We start from the raw sequence: 16,078 nt of genomic DNA, 5'->3' as shown, positions 1-16,078 counted from the left end.
CTAGTACATCTGGGATCTACTAATGCTAAAGTTTCTATCTCCACATCTTTTATTTTAATTTTTACTAATACTTTTATGGTAGAGAATTCTTTATCTTCGTTGCATATTAGACTAGTGTCATTATCTTCTAGATTCATAAGTTCTGCCTCCAATTTTTCTAAATGTATAGCTTCTTATGTATCTGTTTCTTCTATGGCAATTTTGGTTTTTCCTTTTTCTAGGATGGTTAATCTTTGTTCTAAATCATTTACTCGGGTTTCTAAAGTAGATACTCTTAGATTTAGGATTTGATTATTTGTGTATTTTTGTCCGTTATTTATTTTTGGTTCTATTTTTATTTTTAAAGTGTTTTCTATACAATTTATACACACTTCTAAGTAACATTTTTTGCATTTAGCTCTGTTGTCTTTACTTGGATATCAATTGCATATTCGGCATCTATTGCTGTCTAAACCTTTGTTTCTTTGAAATTCATGTATACACTCTTGAGTAACATTCATTAAATTATTGATTACTAGATTGTTTAAGTCTAGATCCTCTATCTCTTGTCCTAGCTCATTAACTAAGTTATCTTCTTCTGATTCTGAAGAATCCGATTTTGGACTATCTTTATCATTTATATCAATACTTATTATTGAGTATATACTTTCTGTATCTGACATGTATTCGTCTACATTAAATAAAGTTTCTTGGAAATTCTCTATTAGTTGAGAATTTCTAGTTCTATTATTATTTCTTTTAGGACATACATTAGCTAAATGGTCTATGCTTCCACAAGTATAGCATTCTAATTTATTTGTATAATTTCTATCATTTCTATATTTCCTAACATGTCTATCTCTATTTAACCACGGTTTTCTAGCTTTAGATTTTCTTAAGAAGTATTGTTTACGACTATATGATTTTTTCTTATATTTTCTATATTGTTTCTGATCATAATTCTGGGTTGTGTATATAACAGATTTACAGAAATTCATTTCATTTCTTTTTAATTATTTTTGTATTTGTATGTTTGTACATTTTTCTGTTAGTATATTCATTATATGTTGTGTTTTATGCCCTATTGTCCATTTTAGATTTGGGTTGGCTACTACACCATCTTTTTTATACCATCTATCTTCTATTTCTCTTCCTAAAGCTCCAGGTAATTTATTGAACAATTTTTCGCCTAATTCTTCATTAAAAGTGTTTTCGCTGACAGTGCAATAATAAAAATAGTCTTGTAGGAATTTCTTTATATATACCCAATGTGCAATACTTAATTGTTCTAGTTTGATTAATGTTTCTTTTTGTAGTGTTAATAATCCACTATTTGGATCTTTTTCAATTAATAACATATGCATTTTGTTTGTGAAATTATAGGGGTTTTGTCCCATACTCAATAAAACCTGGAAATCATATGGGAAATTTGTCTTAAAACTTTCCCATGTGGCTTTTGCAGATTCCCCCCAAAAGGTTTCTAAATATTTATACATTGTTTCCGTATCTGTTTCTGTATAATGTCTTAAGTAATCTGCTGCTACTATTCCTTTCCATAAATCTATCACTGTATCCCACATTTGTGGGTCGTGTGCTGCTATATTTAGAATTTTACCTTTACTACCTCTTTCTTGTAGTTTAATTGGTTCTTCTATTGGCATTCTCTTACCTGCTGGTTTTATATTATCTCCTCTAAGTTCTGTATCTAGGTTTATCCTAATTGCTGGTCTTCTAGGTATATTGCCTGTACTATAATCTATTGGTTGGGGATTAGGGTTTGTTTGTTGAAATGGGCTAGCACTTGAAGAGCTAGTTGGTTCTAATTCTGCGAGTTCTTTGTAACTTATTGTGGAACTTAATATAGAAATTGTGTCTTCATCTTTTCTTTCAAGGAATAATTTGTTATTTCTATATCCTAAACAGTTTTTAAAATGTTCTATACATTCTTCTATTTTCATTTCGTCCTTTTGACATCCTTTACATTTAAAAGTTATATATTTATATTCTTCTGCTAAGTTTTCAGCTTTTTCTATGATCATGTCTACTTCATATCCTTCTTGTAGGACTTCTATATTCATAAACTCACTTTCTGTTTCTATATTACTCTCAATTTCGTTATCGTCTAAATTTCTTTTGGTTGTGTAATTATAATCTGTAAACCTGACTGAAGTTTCTCCTTTACTTGTAGTATATAATAGATGAGAGTCTGGTGTAAGAATTTTTGGTTTAGTAAATTTGTTTAAATTCCATTCTAAACCTGCATATATTTCTGGGTCTATTTTTATTGGTTTTATTAAACTTATGCCTTTATTTACCATTATTTCAACTACATCATTTACTTTTAGTTTAAATTTAGTAGTACTACTTAAAGTTAATTTTCCAATAAAACCTATGCACATTAATAAATTATTTTCACTATTCATTTCTTCGTACCCTTTAGTTTGGATTCCTATTTTAATGTTTTTTCCAAATTCTTTTAAGTTCATTAGGAAATCTGGACTTATATAGAATATTCCTCCATTATTTGTCATGTCTACTTCAGTTAGTCCTATTATTAATTTTTTAATGTCTGACCATCTATCATCATATATTGTTATTAATACTTTGGATCCTAGATTTTTTCTAGTTAGACCTTTAATTCCTATAACAATTAAACCTATATGCATCAATATCATTTTATTATTTTTTATATGTCTTAAAATGTTAACATTTACTAAATCTAGTATTTTAAAATCTTCTCCTATAGCTGATATTTGTTCTTCTTTGTAATGTTTATATAGCTGATTGTCTGTAGAAAAATATCCTGCGTTATATAATGTTTAGGATTTAATAATTTTAATTGATGTTGTTGAAAAATTTGTAAATCTTTATCTACATCTATTATTTCGTTAAGTTCTTGGTTCTGCTCCATATTAGGTTGTCTTCGGCATATTCTGGATAATATATTATTATTTCCTATTCTATTCTCCGAAAAATTTATTCTTTGTCTTTCTTCTCCTTGTCTTTCATTATTTTCGATGGTTCTCCGTCTATTAGATAGAAAGTCCATTTTTGTGGTTTTCTTATTATATTTTTTCTTTCTTGTTTAGGAGTTAATTCAATTCGTTTTAACTGGTTAATAAGTTCTTCTATTTCAAAGTTATTTTTTGGTGGCTCTTGAGCTTCTTTATTTTTTATTAGGATGTCTATTTTCTTATGTAGTTCGGGTAATTCTGGTTCTTCCTGAAAAGGTTTTTGAGTTTCTTTGCGTTTAATTAAAATGTCTATCTTTTTGTGTAAGTCTAATAATAACTCTATTATGGTATGATTTTGTTTTAATAAAATTTTATCTGTTATACTTGAAGGTATATGCTTAGATAATCCTTCTGGTTCGCTATGATAACTTCTTGATTTTTCTAGTGCTTTACTATAATTTATATCTTCTTCACTCATGAAAGTGATATTTCTTCTAATCTTTTTGTTATTTCTTGCAAATCATTGATTTCTGTTGTTATATTTTCTACTTGTTCTATAAGCTTAGTTATTAATTAAGTTGTTTTTACTTCTAATTCTTTAGGTCTTTCTATTATAGTTTTTATTAACTTTTCAATTTCTAATTTTGTAGTTATTTTCTCTAAATTAAATTTGTGATTTAAATACTGAATTTTTCTGTCTATTTCTATTTTTTGTGACTTTAAATAATCTAAATTTTGTTCTATCTTATCTAGCGTCTTTTTATGTTTATTCTGAGTAACTTCTATCTCTTCTAAAATTCTTATTATACTATTATCTTTTTCCTGAATTTTTTCGCTTGAATTTATTAAAAAGTCTATTATTGCATTATATTGTTTATCCTCTGAATGTAAAATATGTTCACCCTGGTTGAAATTACACCTTATATTGTAGTTATCTTTTAACACTCTATATTTCTTTTCTGGTTGAAATCTAAAATCTAAGTAATCGAGACATTTTAAAGAAGCTATCTTGTTATCCTAAGTGGTTTAAGTTAAGGTATTTTTTGCTTAACTTAGTTTGATATTTCAATCTACTATTAGTATAGGTTATATCTAATTCTACTTCTTGTATATTTTCTATCAGCCTAGATTTTTCACTAATTAATGCTTTTTTATAATAGTTGGAGGTTATGGTAATTATTTCGTCTGTTTCTTTAAAGTTTAGAATATCTATTTCTAGGTTTCTTATTTCTTTATTTAACAACTCTAGTCTTTCTACAAATTGTTTCCGAATTTTTACAAGTTGATGTTTATAAGCAAATTCTCTATAATATTGACGTTGTATTTCTCTAATATACTCAATATATCTTATTGGAATTTATTATCCTAATTGATAAGATTTTCTATTAATACGTTCCTTAAGCCACTTTATTCCTGAAGTATTATTTTCTAAATCTCTCTCACAACCTTGTATTTTCCAATTTAATGCGCATACTAAATCTTCACAAACTTGTCTAGATGTATTATAACTTTTATGTAATCTGTTTGCTTCTAATAACCTTTTCCGACTTTCTTCTAAATTATGTTTTCTAGCTATTATATTATTTCTTTTTCTGATTTCTCTATATAAATAGAAATAGCTACACCTTATGTCTTGGAAAGATCTATGTTTTTTCATACATAGTTTATAAACTTTTGTGAGTTAATAGGTAATATTCCCAAAACCTTTCCGCTCTGATACCAAAACAAAGATATATTTTAATAATATTATGTTTCAATATATATATATATATATATATATATATTAATTTAATTTTAAAAGAATTCAAAATTTTTTCTTACCCCACCCCTATCCCTACCCTCAATTCCCCACTCCACTACTCCACCCTCAAATATTCTTCTTTACAGTAAATTCATAATTTTTTTCTTACCCCACCCCTCTTAGCGTATTCATTCTTATTGTTTTATGTTAAATATAGACAAATACTTTTAAAAAATATTTTTCTATTTTTGTAACGAATACAAGAAAATAAGTAAGAAATCAATTATTTTCCTAGTTTTTTTTTTGTATTTCATACCAACACACTCATATCATACACAAAAGATGCATTCAAACTTTGTACTTATCATTGGTGGTCACGTTTTAAAACACCAAAAAAAATAAAATTTGTTATTATAAAAAATGAATCTAATTACATTTATTTTGATCTACTCTTATACTGTTTTTATTAAAATTTACATGAATTTAATAACTTAATATATTTACATAACATAATTTGTAATAGATTAATAAAAAAAATATTTTATTAATAATTATTAATAAATTTAATATTTATGATAATTAAAAATAATTTAATAAATTTATCAATCACAATATAATATCATTCCATTAAATAATATAATACCATATCATACAATATCGTATGAAACTTTTGTAAACCACCGTCCAAACAAAGTGTAAATTGAAAAGAAAAAGAAAAGAAAAAAACAGCAGCAGTCCAAAACCTCAAAGGGCAGTTGAAAAGTTTGAAACGGGTAAGACTTGCAACTAAGATATGCAAAATCTGAATCTTTCAAGCTCTGCTTAATATAAGTGTATTATAAGCTGTCAATCTGAAATCCAATCTCAGAAAGCATCTCCGAATTTTTTGTTTGTGTGTCCAAATTCTTATATTCTTCTTTTTTTCGTCAGCCCTAGGGTTTCTCCATTTCTCCAAAGGTTTGCTTTTTTTTATCTTCTCTTTCTCCATATGGGGTCTCTCTCTTTTTTTTTTTTTCCTTTTTTTTTGCTTGATTTGTTCTCATTCACGCGTTATTTTTTTTTTTTTTTGGGTATGTTTAGGTTTTCTATGTGTGTATCTGTTTCTGTAACCCTTAGATTTTCGGGTGAGAGTTTAGCTTTCCTATTAAAGCATTGTTTTTTCAACGATATCCGTGTTAGTTTATTCTGATTGTGCTTTATATGGTTCTCATGTGGAAGTTTTCAGTTTATTTGGATAGATGATGCCATGGGAAATCAGCTGATTTAAGGATATACTGCTCGTTGTTCTTTTTATTTGTTCATCTACTGTTAATCATAGTGTTGGGTATCTTTTTTCCTGTGCAGGTTTTTGCCTACTGATCCATTCTAAGCAGAGTGTTTGTAAGAAGGAAGTTTCCCGAGAATTTCTGGTTATTATTTTGAACTGTGCGCATTTGGATAGGATTAGAAGGGAAGAAGAAAATTTTGATAATGAGGAACTCTTGGGCAGATTCTGTTGAGAATGTAGCCACTGATAATGTTGGGCCCAGTGGCGGGACTGGAGCTTCTGCTTCTACAAGGAGATCATCTTATGTGCCACCACATCTTCGCAACAAACCAATTGCAGCCGAGCCTCTAGCTCCATCACAGGGTGGCCCTCCTGGTAATGACCGCTTAGGGTTCAATGGACCAACTAGTGGGTCTCGATGGGGTGGTTCTAGGCCAGATTACGGACGTCAAGGGGGGTATAGTGGTGGTGGCCGCAGCGGAGGTGGTTGGGGTGGCAGAGGAGGTGGTTGGAGTAGAGAACGGGAAGTTAACCCTTTCGGTAATGATGCAGATGTGGACTTGGAGCAATCGTTTGAGCAGGAGAATACTGGTATAAATTTTGATGCTTATGAGGATATTCCAGTAGAAACAAGTGGAGAAAATGTGCCACCTCCTGTTAATACATTTGCTGAGATAGATTTAGGGGAGGCTGTTAACTTGAATATTAGGAGGTGCAAGTATGTTAAGCCAACTCCTGTCCAGCGATATGCAATTCCCATCTCCTTAGCAGGACGAGATCTCATGGCCTGTGCCCAGACTGGATCCGGCAAGACAGCGGCCTTTTGTTTCCCAATTATTAGTGGAATCATGAGGGGGAGTTTTCCGCAACGGCCTCGTGGGGTGCGTACAGTGTTTCCCCTTGCTCTTATTCTCTCTCCAACAAGAGAGCTCTCAATGCAGGTAGGTTTGGTACTATGGCAGTTTTGTGAAATGCCACTTGATCCCTTTACCTTTTTCTTTATAAACCTTCAAGTTTGTTAATTCCAATTTTATGCTACACTTAACACGTAGATACACGAGGAAGCTAAAAAATTTTCTTATGAGACTGGTGTTAGAGTGGTAGTGGCCTATGGTGGAGCCCCAATCAATCAACAGGTACCTTTTTATGCTGTCTTCCTCTGCCCTATGTTTTGAATGAAACAAATATATATTGATATGATAAAGTTGGATACTTTGCATGTGATGCTGGATGATAGATAATCTTTTTGTTGAGTGGAGGTTTATTAGCTGCTGTGATTCTTATGAGACCTACGCACCACATGTTTTTGAATGTACCCGACAATGCACATAATGAATTCAGAAGCATTTGCTCTCATTATTATAGCCTGAAGCAAAAGAAAGGAGGACTTTGACAGGCTTTCATTCCACATGCTCTTAGCATCATCGTTAAAGATATGATTTAACTCTTTCCATAGACACAAATAGCATATTAGTTGTCTCCTTAGTGCACCATTCAATTACAAGAAGTCTATTCTGTCTCTTATGAAATGCATAGATAGAGACCACACGAGACACATCTAAGATTAAACAGGAAAAAATGTTTAATGTTGCATTTTCAACCTCTTTCATGCTTGCTTCATTATTGGTGAATGAAACCCTTGCTCTGCGTTTTAAGGAGGGTAAGTTGAATAAACGCCTCATCATTGTGCTGTAATTATTTAGATGAGAACTTATTCCTAGCTGTATGATTTTTTCATATCTGCTCTGTTGTCGCACATGTTGAACTGGGATTTAAAAGTAATGCTAATGAACTATATCTTGCAGGTCGATCTGATTGTCTAGTTACTTGTTAATTTTTCTTTGATAGCAGTTAAAAGTCACAGTAAGTGGTACTTAAGCAGAGGGGCGATAAAAAAGTGTCATTTTTTTTCAAGGAGATGCATTTGCTTGTATAATTAGAACACTGTTATTTTTACAACCAGTCTGCTTAATGCTTATGAGCCAAAGGTCAAACAGTAAATTCTTTTTAATCTTATAGTTTGGATAATTCTTTTTAATCTTATAGTTTGGACTGTGGAACTCTGTTTCTGGACACCAAAAACAGGAATATGGGAAGAAGTTTGGGTGGAGGTGAAACGTTTCTTATTTTTATATCAGTTTTAAAGCAGACATACCTTGCACCAAGATTGTAGACACTTCAGGGAGATTGATACTTTTACTTATTCATGTACATAATTTTGTGATTTTTTCAGCAGGAAATTACAACTGTTTTACATGCTAGAGTTTGAAAATTGTCTTGTGGGTTTGACCAGATAGATTTTGCTATTACGAGCACTCATATATTCTCTTTCTCTCTCTCTCTCTCTCACTATATATATATATCTATATATATGTTTTTTTTTGTGTATGTGTATCCAAGTTACTGTTCCTTTTACTTTCCATCTCTTTTATAACCATGTAAAGCCCCGACGGTGGGGGCGCAAGATGTGAGACTTGCTGGATTATGGGTCCGTCCTTCTCTTTTCTACTTAAATGCCAAGCTTTTGTTGGTGATAAGGTTTGAACCTATGACATGTGCCTAATTTTGTTGGTGATAAGGTTTGAACCTATGACATGTGCCTAATTACGCATCACATGTTGTGCTCATACCACTTTATCAAAGCCCCAGGGGCCTTTTACTTTCCATCTCCATACTTTCTCTTTGAAAAATACCTTCCTTTGACAAGCAGCTGTTAGTTTTTGTCAAAAAATTGGTGTAATAAGGACTAATGGTTTTAGTGTGATTGTTAATTGGGTGCCACTTTTTTCTTTCATGTTTTCAGCTGTATATGCTAGTATTCCTCTTCTCTTCCCTCCCCCTTTTTATCAACTTGTAAGTAATCGTGAAATAGGGAAAGACCGAGAAGTGAGTGCACCTCAATTTCTTCTTGAAATGCTTAAATACAAGTTGTTACTGTGTTCTCACATGTGAAGAACACTACTCATGCATAACATGGCTTTGTAAAACTATATGCAACTCATCAATTGTTCATTGGGAGCATTTTTGTTAGATTTTTCAATATGTTAATGTGAAAAAGCCGTTTAAATTTTGTTACCTTTGGCATGCTTTCCTTGTACAAAAAGTAAAACAACATACCCAGTTTACTCCCACAAAGTGGGGTCTTGGGAGGGTAAAGTGATGCAGTCAGTACCACTACCGCAGAGGTGAGGTAGAGAGGCTGTTTTTGAAAGACCCCCGACTCAAGACAAAAATATTCTAGAGGACATAATATAGGAACAAGAAACAATAGGTAGAAGCAAATAACAGATAATAACAAAAATAATCCTATCACAGAGTAGTACTACACTCGACCCATCCGAAACAACAAACATCACCAATACACCAAGATCAAGACACTACAAGCAACACGCTGCAACAACTAGTACAAATAACAAGACAAAGCACTCCTACATACTAGCAGAGACACACTCCTAACTACTACCAGTCTACGTTAATTCGCGTCCTCCGTACTTTCCTATCTAGGGTCATGTCTTCGGCAAGCTGCAACGGCTCCATGTCATGTCTAATCACCTCCCTCAATATTTCTTTGGTCTACCTCTACCACGCCAGAATCCATCCATAGCCAACTGCACCACCCTTTCCCAAACCTTCACAGTGTTGCTCAACTTGATACCCCTGAACAAAATGTACGCTAAAACAAAATGGGTTTGATAAGAGTTCAACTAAGAAGCCTATAGACAAATTTAATTCGTGGAGTTGGTTTAATTTTGTTTAGCTAATCATTCTAGATCTAATATGCATTTGGCGGTGAAAGAGGGAAACTTGCTATACAGAAGGTAGAAAGTAATCTAATGTTAGGACTCTTGGCAGTCTCATGAAGATCTATATGTACTTGACCAGGATAAGTGCGATCCTTCAAGATGCATTGATTTGGGTAAATAGTTGCTTGAATATGAACTTCCCTATTCACATTCATTTTGGTTAGATCCTGAAATCTAGTGCAAATGCAATTGAAAGCTAGTGTCATTATCTTTTGGAATACCTTCTTATTTACTGATGTGAGGAAAAAAAAGTAAAAGATCTTTATTTTCTGGTACATTTGTATCTGACATGAACCATATATTGTTCTAAGTTAGCAAGTTTTCTTTTTGTTGGGATTTTGTTACCCTGTTATCTTCAGGAAGGTGCCCCTTGTTTCCCAGATTTCCGTTTCTGAACATCCCATTTTCTTGTTACATATTTTGATGGGAAGTCTAGAATGTTCTTCCACCTCCATCTGATGTCTACTTTTAGATCAACATACATTTTTTTTTTGTTCGACTTACAGTTATGCACTCACATTAGTGGGGAAGAGAAGAGGGCTGGGCCCATTATCCGCTGAGTTCCGAACCGTGTGCCTTTGGCCTCAGGGAGTTTCTTGGTTATTGAAAAAAGTCATACACTGAAATTAGTTTGGAAATTTGAACAAATCAGATCTAGTAACATTACTTTCATTTGATATGCCGGTGAAGTCAGAACCTCAATAAAAGTACTAAGAAATATTCAGTTGTTTAGTGTGGTGATTTTGTTGTTAGATTATATAGAAAGTGTAGTATCTGATCTTATCAGTTCATTGTCAGATTAGCTCAAGAAGCCTGAACATTCAAGTATAAAGTGGTGTTCTCTAGATTGCTTACTTCTTAGTACACGTCTTGTATATTTTGTTTCCTATGCAATATCAATAAAACATTACTTATCAAGGAAGTAAATGATGTGTTTGTTGCGTTATTGTTTGAACATTTGTTTGTTACATATCTGCAGCTCCGAGAGCTTGAGAGAGGAGTTGATATTCTTGTGGCAACTCCTGGAAGACTGGTTGATTTACTTGAGAGAGCAAAAGTTTCATTACAGATGATCAGATATTTAGCACTCGATGAGGCAGATCGTATGCTGGACATGGGATTCGAACCTCAAATCAGAAGGATTGTGGAGCAAATGGATATGCCTCCACCTGGTGAAAGACAGACTATGCTGTTCAGTGCTACATTCCCAAAGGAGATTCAGGTTTTCTTTTATTCAGTAGGGGTGTTCTTCAATTGTCAATATGTGTTGTTAGTATTCTGCTGCTTACAGACATTTTCTATCGGTATGATGCACATCATCTTAAACCATGGTTTTGAGCTTCTTTGAACTTCTACTAAATGTTCTATATTTTTGTTTTTCTTTCTCCAGTGTAACCCGCCCCACCCACTCACCCACCCACACCCCCCAAAAAAAACATATTTCTTGTTGAATCCTAATATTTCTTCTCATTCTTCTTGTTACATGAGGACACCTGTATTTTTGCAATGCTGGAAAATTTGCCTTTTAACTTGTTGAGTTGGCATCGAGTAAAATCTTCTTTTGTATATGATCTCTAACCATTTCTTTCTTCGTTTGTTTTTGGGAATGCAGAGACTGGCTTCTGATTTTCTTGCAAACTACATATTTTTGGCGGTTGGACGGGTTGGTTCTAGTACTGATTTGATTGTTCAACGAGTTGAATTTGTTCATGATGGTGACAAGAGAAGCCATCTTATGGACCTACTTCATGCACAGATGGCTAATGGGGTTCACGGCAAGGTAGCATGCGACTCTTAGCTCTCTCTTGCTATAGGAATTATTCTCAACTACTTTAGTTCTGTTTAAGGCACCTGGAGCAGCTTGACTGAGTGGGGAAGAAGTCGGGACTTCTAATCCTAGGGACTAGCAAAGAATTAAGGATGTTGACTTTCTAATTCTTTTTGTCTGTACAGGCACTAGCGTAAATCTCCTCTTGCCTGGTCACTTTAGCTGCTCATTCTGTCCATAATTGGTTTTGTTGTTTTATTTACCTACTATATATAGATATGATTATATGAATGCTGAATTTCCTAGATCGCAGTCTGCTTAAATTTTCATTCTGCGTGAGTTTTCATTTAAATTGACTGGAAATGCTTCAGTGTTTTCCAAGGACATGACTGCATCATTCTTGTCATTTGCTTTTGTGTTGCATTGGGCCTATAAATTTTTTACATGATAAACACAATACGGAGTCTTTAATCTTTCGTTTAAATTGACTGGCAATATTATTTACTGCATTATCTTGTTTTCTGCAGCATGCTCTAACTTTGGTATTTGTCGAAACAAAGAAGGGTGCTGATGCATTGGAGCATTGGCTGTGTATTAATGGGTTTCCTGCGACTGCCATTCATGGTGATAGGACTCAGCAGGTAGGCGAGATCTAGGTATTGATAGAGATAGATCAAAATTGTTTGATCTTCAAACATGACCTTATACACTGTCCTGCGCCTTCATTACAATGTGATTAAATGGCACCACTTTTTTTTTTTGTTTGAGAAGTGGCAAGTGTATTGTAATATGGCAACAAGGAGTGCTGTCAAAAATATTTACCAGATACCAAAAGAATATCACTTGTCACGGGTTCAAGCCTTGGGAACAGCCTCTGGCAGAAATGCAAAGTAAGGCTGTGTACGATACACCCTTGTCGTGGGGCCCTTCCCCAGACACCGCGCATAGCGGTAGCTTTAGTGCACGGGGCTGCCCTTCCTATTCTTAAAGAGAGATTCTATGAGTTCTATCACTGTTATCAGCATCATTTGCAAAGATCTTCTTTGCACCAAAAATGAAACAAAAGTGGACAGTTCATCTAGATCTTCTGAATGGTGTTACCTTTATCTTCAAAACACTTAGCGTTTTTACTCACGAACTGTCCACCATTTGCAAGCTGGAATGGTTTGCCATCACATCTTGCTATCAATATTTGCATTGCATGCTGAGGAGAAGGGGCATGTGTGCATGTAACACGTGTACCTGATACTTCTATATTCAGTCAGTTTTTTGTGTTGCACCAACTATTACTTGCACTATTTTGCTGCTCATCATAGTCAACATTACGTGTGGGTTTATTTTATAGGAAAGGGAGCAAGCGTTGAGAACATTCAAGAGAGGAGATACCCCAATTTTAGTTGCGACAGATGTGGCTGCTCGAGGCCTTGATATCCCTCATGTTTCTCATGTTATCAACTTTGACCTTCCTAATGACATTGATGATTATGTGCACCGTATAGGCAGGACAGGCCGTGCAGGCAAGACAGGACTAGCAACTGCTTTCTTTAATGAAGGTAACCTTTCGATGTCCAAACCTCTAGCTGACTTGATGCAAGAAGCTAATCAGGAAGTACCCGAATGGTTGACTCGTTATGCTAGCCGTTCATACGGAGGTAGAAACAGGCGGGCTGGCGGAGGCCGTTTTGGTGGGCGTGACTTCAGGAGGGATTCCTCATACAATAGAAGTGGAGGTGGTGTGAATTACTATGATGGAGGTAATAGTAGTGGTGGTTATGGCAATTACAGTGGAGGATATGGTCCTGGAGTAACTAGTGCCTGGGACTAGCTTCTCAAAATTATGATACCTATACTTTCCTGCAGTTGTATATTACTCATCAACAAATTTGGATTATGATATTTTCTAGTCCGAAACAGCGTCGAGTTCTTGTTATTTTGGGGTCCTATAGGGGACAACTGCAAGATTGTTATGGTAGTTAGATTGGCAAATTGGAGATCACATAGGAAGCAACTTTTGTCCAATAGTTCAATGATGCCTTTGTTTAATACAATATTATTTTGCGAATTAATTTTTTTTTGGAGTGCATATGGATAGTTAATCGCCACGTGCAATGTGCATCTGATTTAGATTATTATTGTATTTCGAACGAAGTGAGATATCATGTCTAAAATCTCTTGCAGGTTTCTTCATTTTTGGTTGTATTCTTGTTCCTTAGGGAAGTGGAAATTGGAAAAAAGGCTCATGGGAATATTATTTTAGTAGTTGTTTGTGATGCTGGTTGTTGACAGCGGAAATAGTATAATTGTATTCTTTTCTATGAGAAATGTGAATGAATACAGATGGGTTTCTGGAGAAAGTTTCATAAGTTGGGACTTGGGAGTGGGGCTGTAGTACGAGTGGTCGATACACTAAATGACATCTTAGGCCCCGGTTGTCCATGCAGGTAATGATTTTTGGAGTTGGGAGTTGTTGTGTTTGGCCATGAATATAAAATTGAGTTGTTTTATTAAATTTTAGGAGAGAAATAGGAGTGAAAAAAGTTAAAAATAAGTTTACTTTCTTTTCATTTTTTCAAAAGTAATTTTCACTAAAGTTAAATAATTTTTATGATCAAACATTGTTGTTTTTACTTTTTTTCACTAAATTAACATATTTTTTTAGGAAAAAAATGAAAAAGATTCTCATGGTCAAATGATTATTTAGGGTATGTATGTTTAGTGTGGCAGAAGTAGGGGTGGGCATGGTATGGTATATACCGAATTATCATACCGAATCGAAATTTTTGATACCATAATTTTGGTATTATGATATTTGGTATGATATATGGTATACATTTTAATTTTTTTTGGTATATGGTATGGTATTTGGTATTTATAAATGACATACCGAAATACCGAATACCATACCGAAGTATATATAGTTTCATAAGTATCTTTTATATATATATATACACACATATATATATACATACACACACACACACACATATATATATATATATACATACACATACACAAATATTATACTTAGTATTAGTATAAAAATGTTTAGACATTAAAACTTTTGCTATTCTATTTTGATGAAAATGTCTTTTTTGTGTAATTAACTAACAAAAAGAATTATTTGTACTTCTTTTTCAATATTTCTACAACATATGCGTATTTCTAATACAATTAAGACGTGCTTTTGAAAAGTCGAAGTAAAAATACTCTAGTATACGAGTATATATTATCAAAGTTGTACAAACTATGGTTATCAATTATCATACCGCAAAATACCGAAACCAAACGTCAAAATACCGAACCATACCAAATTAATATGGTATGGTAATGGTATAATATTTTTAAAAACCGAATACTGAAATTACCATACCGAAGTTTTAAATACCGTATCATACCATACCATGCCCACCCCTAGTCAAAAGTACAGGGGGGTCCTTGGCTATGTAATACAAAGAGTATGTCAGCGTGCAAAATATAAAGAATTTAAGTTTGGTGCACCGTTGGTGTAGTTTTTTTTTATACCACCAGGTAACTTTTACCTGCTTTAGTAGGTCATTCATTTCTCAGGTAAAAATATAAAAATGGATGACCTGCTACAACAGGTAAAAGTCACCTGATGGTGTAAAAAAAAGCTACACCAACGATACACCAAATTTAAACTCAAATATAAATGACTCCGCATGCAAAATATAAATATGACTCTTTTGGTACAACATTGACCCAATTTTCTGTGAGGATGTTGATTCTTTGAGGAAGAGGTTGTAATATGATTGAAGGCAAGCTAATGAGGCTGGGTTGAGGATTAACAGGTTCCTTAATTGACTGACTATCTAAAAAAGGAAGTAAGTGATGAAAATCCCTTTCTCATGCTGGAAAGGGAGGGGGAAGTCGTGTGCTATATATGTGGCACACCTTTTCACTCTACACAAATATTAGTAATAAATTGGGCAATTTTACTATAGTACACTGCCAATTCGTTGTTGTTTTATATGGTTGCGTAGAGATTTACATAAATATCAATTTATTTTTAAAGTAGATTCGCAATTATGATATTTTAGGGTGATCAAACGAGTCTCCTATTACTATTTGTGCTTTCTCATCATAATTTTGTTCGAAAGAGCAGTGATAATATATCTATAAATAAAAGAGAAATATGAGTCTGCTGATGTGTCCTGTGTCACAAGCAAGTATTTTTATTTATTTTTTTTTATCTGAAATTTTTGGAGATTTCTCAAACATTTATCTACTATGCTTTAAATAAAAAAAAACTAAAGTCACCTTATTTAAAATAATGAAACTGTCGTTTTTCAATTTTTGAGTTCCCTTGCTATTTCATTTTAAAATAATTAGCAGCTGTTAATTCAAAATTGTTGCAACTCTACTTTTTATTAGACCTCGATAATTGTGAAATGTGGTTAATTAGTTTAACTCCACACTTTTCCTTCCATCATTCACCCACTTATATATAATTATCCTTCCATAAGAAATTCCATAGCTATTAGAAAATATGAAAATAATTTGTTATTTTGCAGAATTAATTTTTTTTTACTAGAATAGTTCTGGACA

The 16,078-nt window shown here is 33.2% G+C and overlaps 1 protein-coding gene across 2 annotated transcripts; it reads left to right on the top strand.

Moving 5' to 3' along the window:
• The first annotated feature begins 5,315 nt into the window (after window positions 1-5,315).
• LOC107863621 (DEAD-box ATP-dependent RNA helicase 37) lies at window positions 5,316-13,595 on the top strand. 2 transcript variants are annotated; one of them, XM_016709629.2, is made up of 7 exons: window positions 5,316-5,447; window positions 6,019-6,882; window positions 6,994-7,077; window positions 10,724-10,966; window positions 11,357-11,524; window positions 12,040-12,153; window positions 12,858-13,595. In XM_016709629.2, the coding sequence occupies exons 2-7, from the start codon at window positions 6,145-6,147 to the stop codon at window positions 13,335-13,337; spliced, it is 1,827 nt and encodes a 608-aa protein (XP_016565115.1). In that variant the 5' UTR covers window positions 5,316-5,447; window positions 6,019-6,144; the 3' UTR covers window positions 13,338-13,595. The 2 variants fall into 2 exon arrangements, with proteins under 2 accessions (XP_016565115.1, XP_016565116.1); XM_016709630.2 differs by having other exon boundaries at window positions 5,429-5,631.
• The last annotated feature ends 2,483 nt before the right edge of the window (window positions 13,596-16,078 follow it).

This window comes from Capsicum annuum, chromosome 3 (assembly GCF_002878395.1).
Source record: "Capsicum annuum cultivar UCD-10X-F1 chromosome 3, UCD10Xv1.1, whole genome shotgun sequence".
Lineage (NCBI taxonomy): Eukaryota > Viridiplantae > Streptophyta > Magnoliopsida > Solanales > Solanaceae > Capsicum > Capsicum annuum.
This window is presented reverse-complemented; position numbering and strand designations above follow the sequence as displayed.

What these genes read in the sequence shown, in the direction of transcription:
- LOC107863621 (XM_016709629.2), top strand. Translation starts at nt 6,145, where the DNA reads ATGAGGAACTCTTGGGCAGATTCTGTTGAGAATGTAGCCACTGATAAT. An exon ending in GAGCCCCAATCAATCAACAG is followed by an intron (nt 7,078 to 10,723) that starts GTACCTTTTTAT and finishes ACATATCTGCAG; the next exon opens with CTCCGAGAGCTTGAGAGAGG. An exon ending in CATTCCCAAAGGAGATTCAG is followed by an intron (nt 10,967 to 11,356) that starts GTTTTCTTTTAT and finishes TTGGGAATGCAG; the next exon opens with AGACTGGCTTCTGATTTTCT.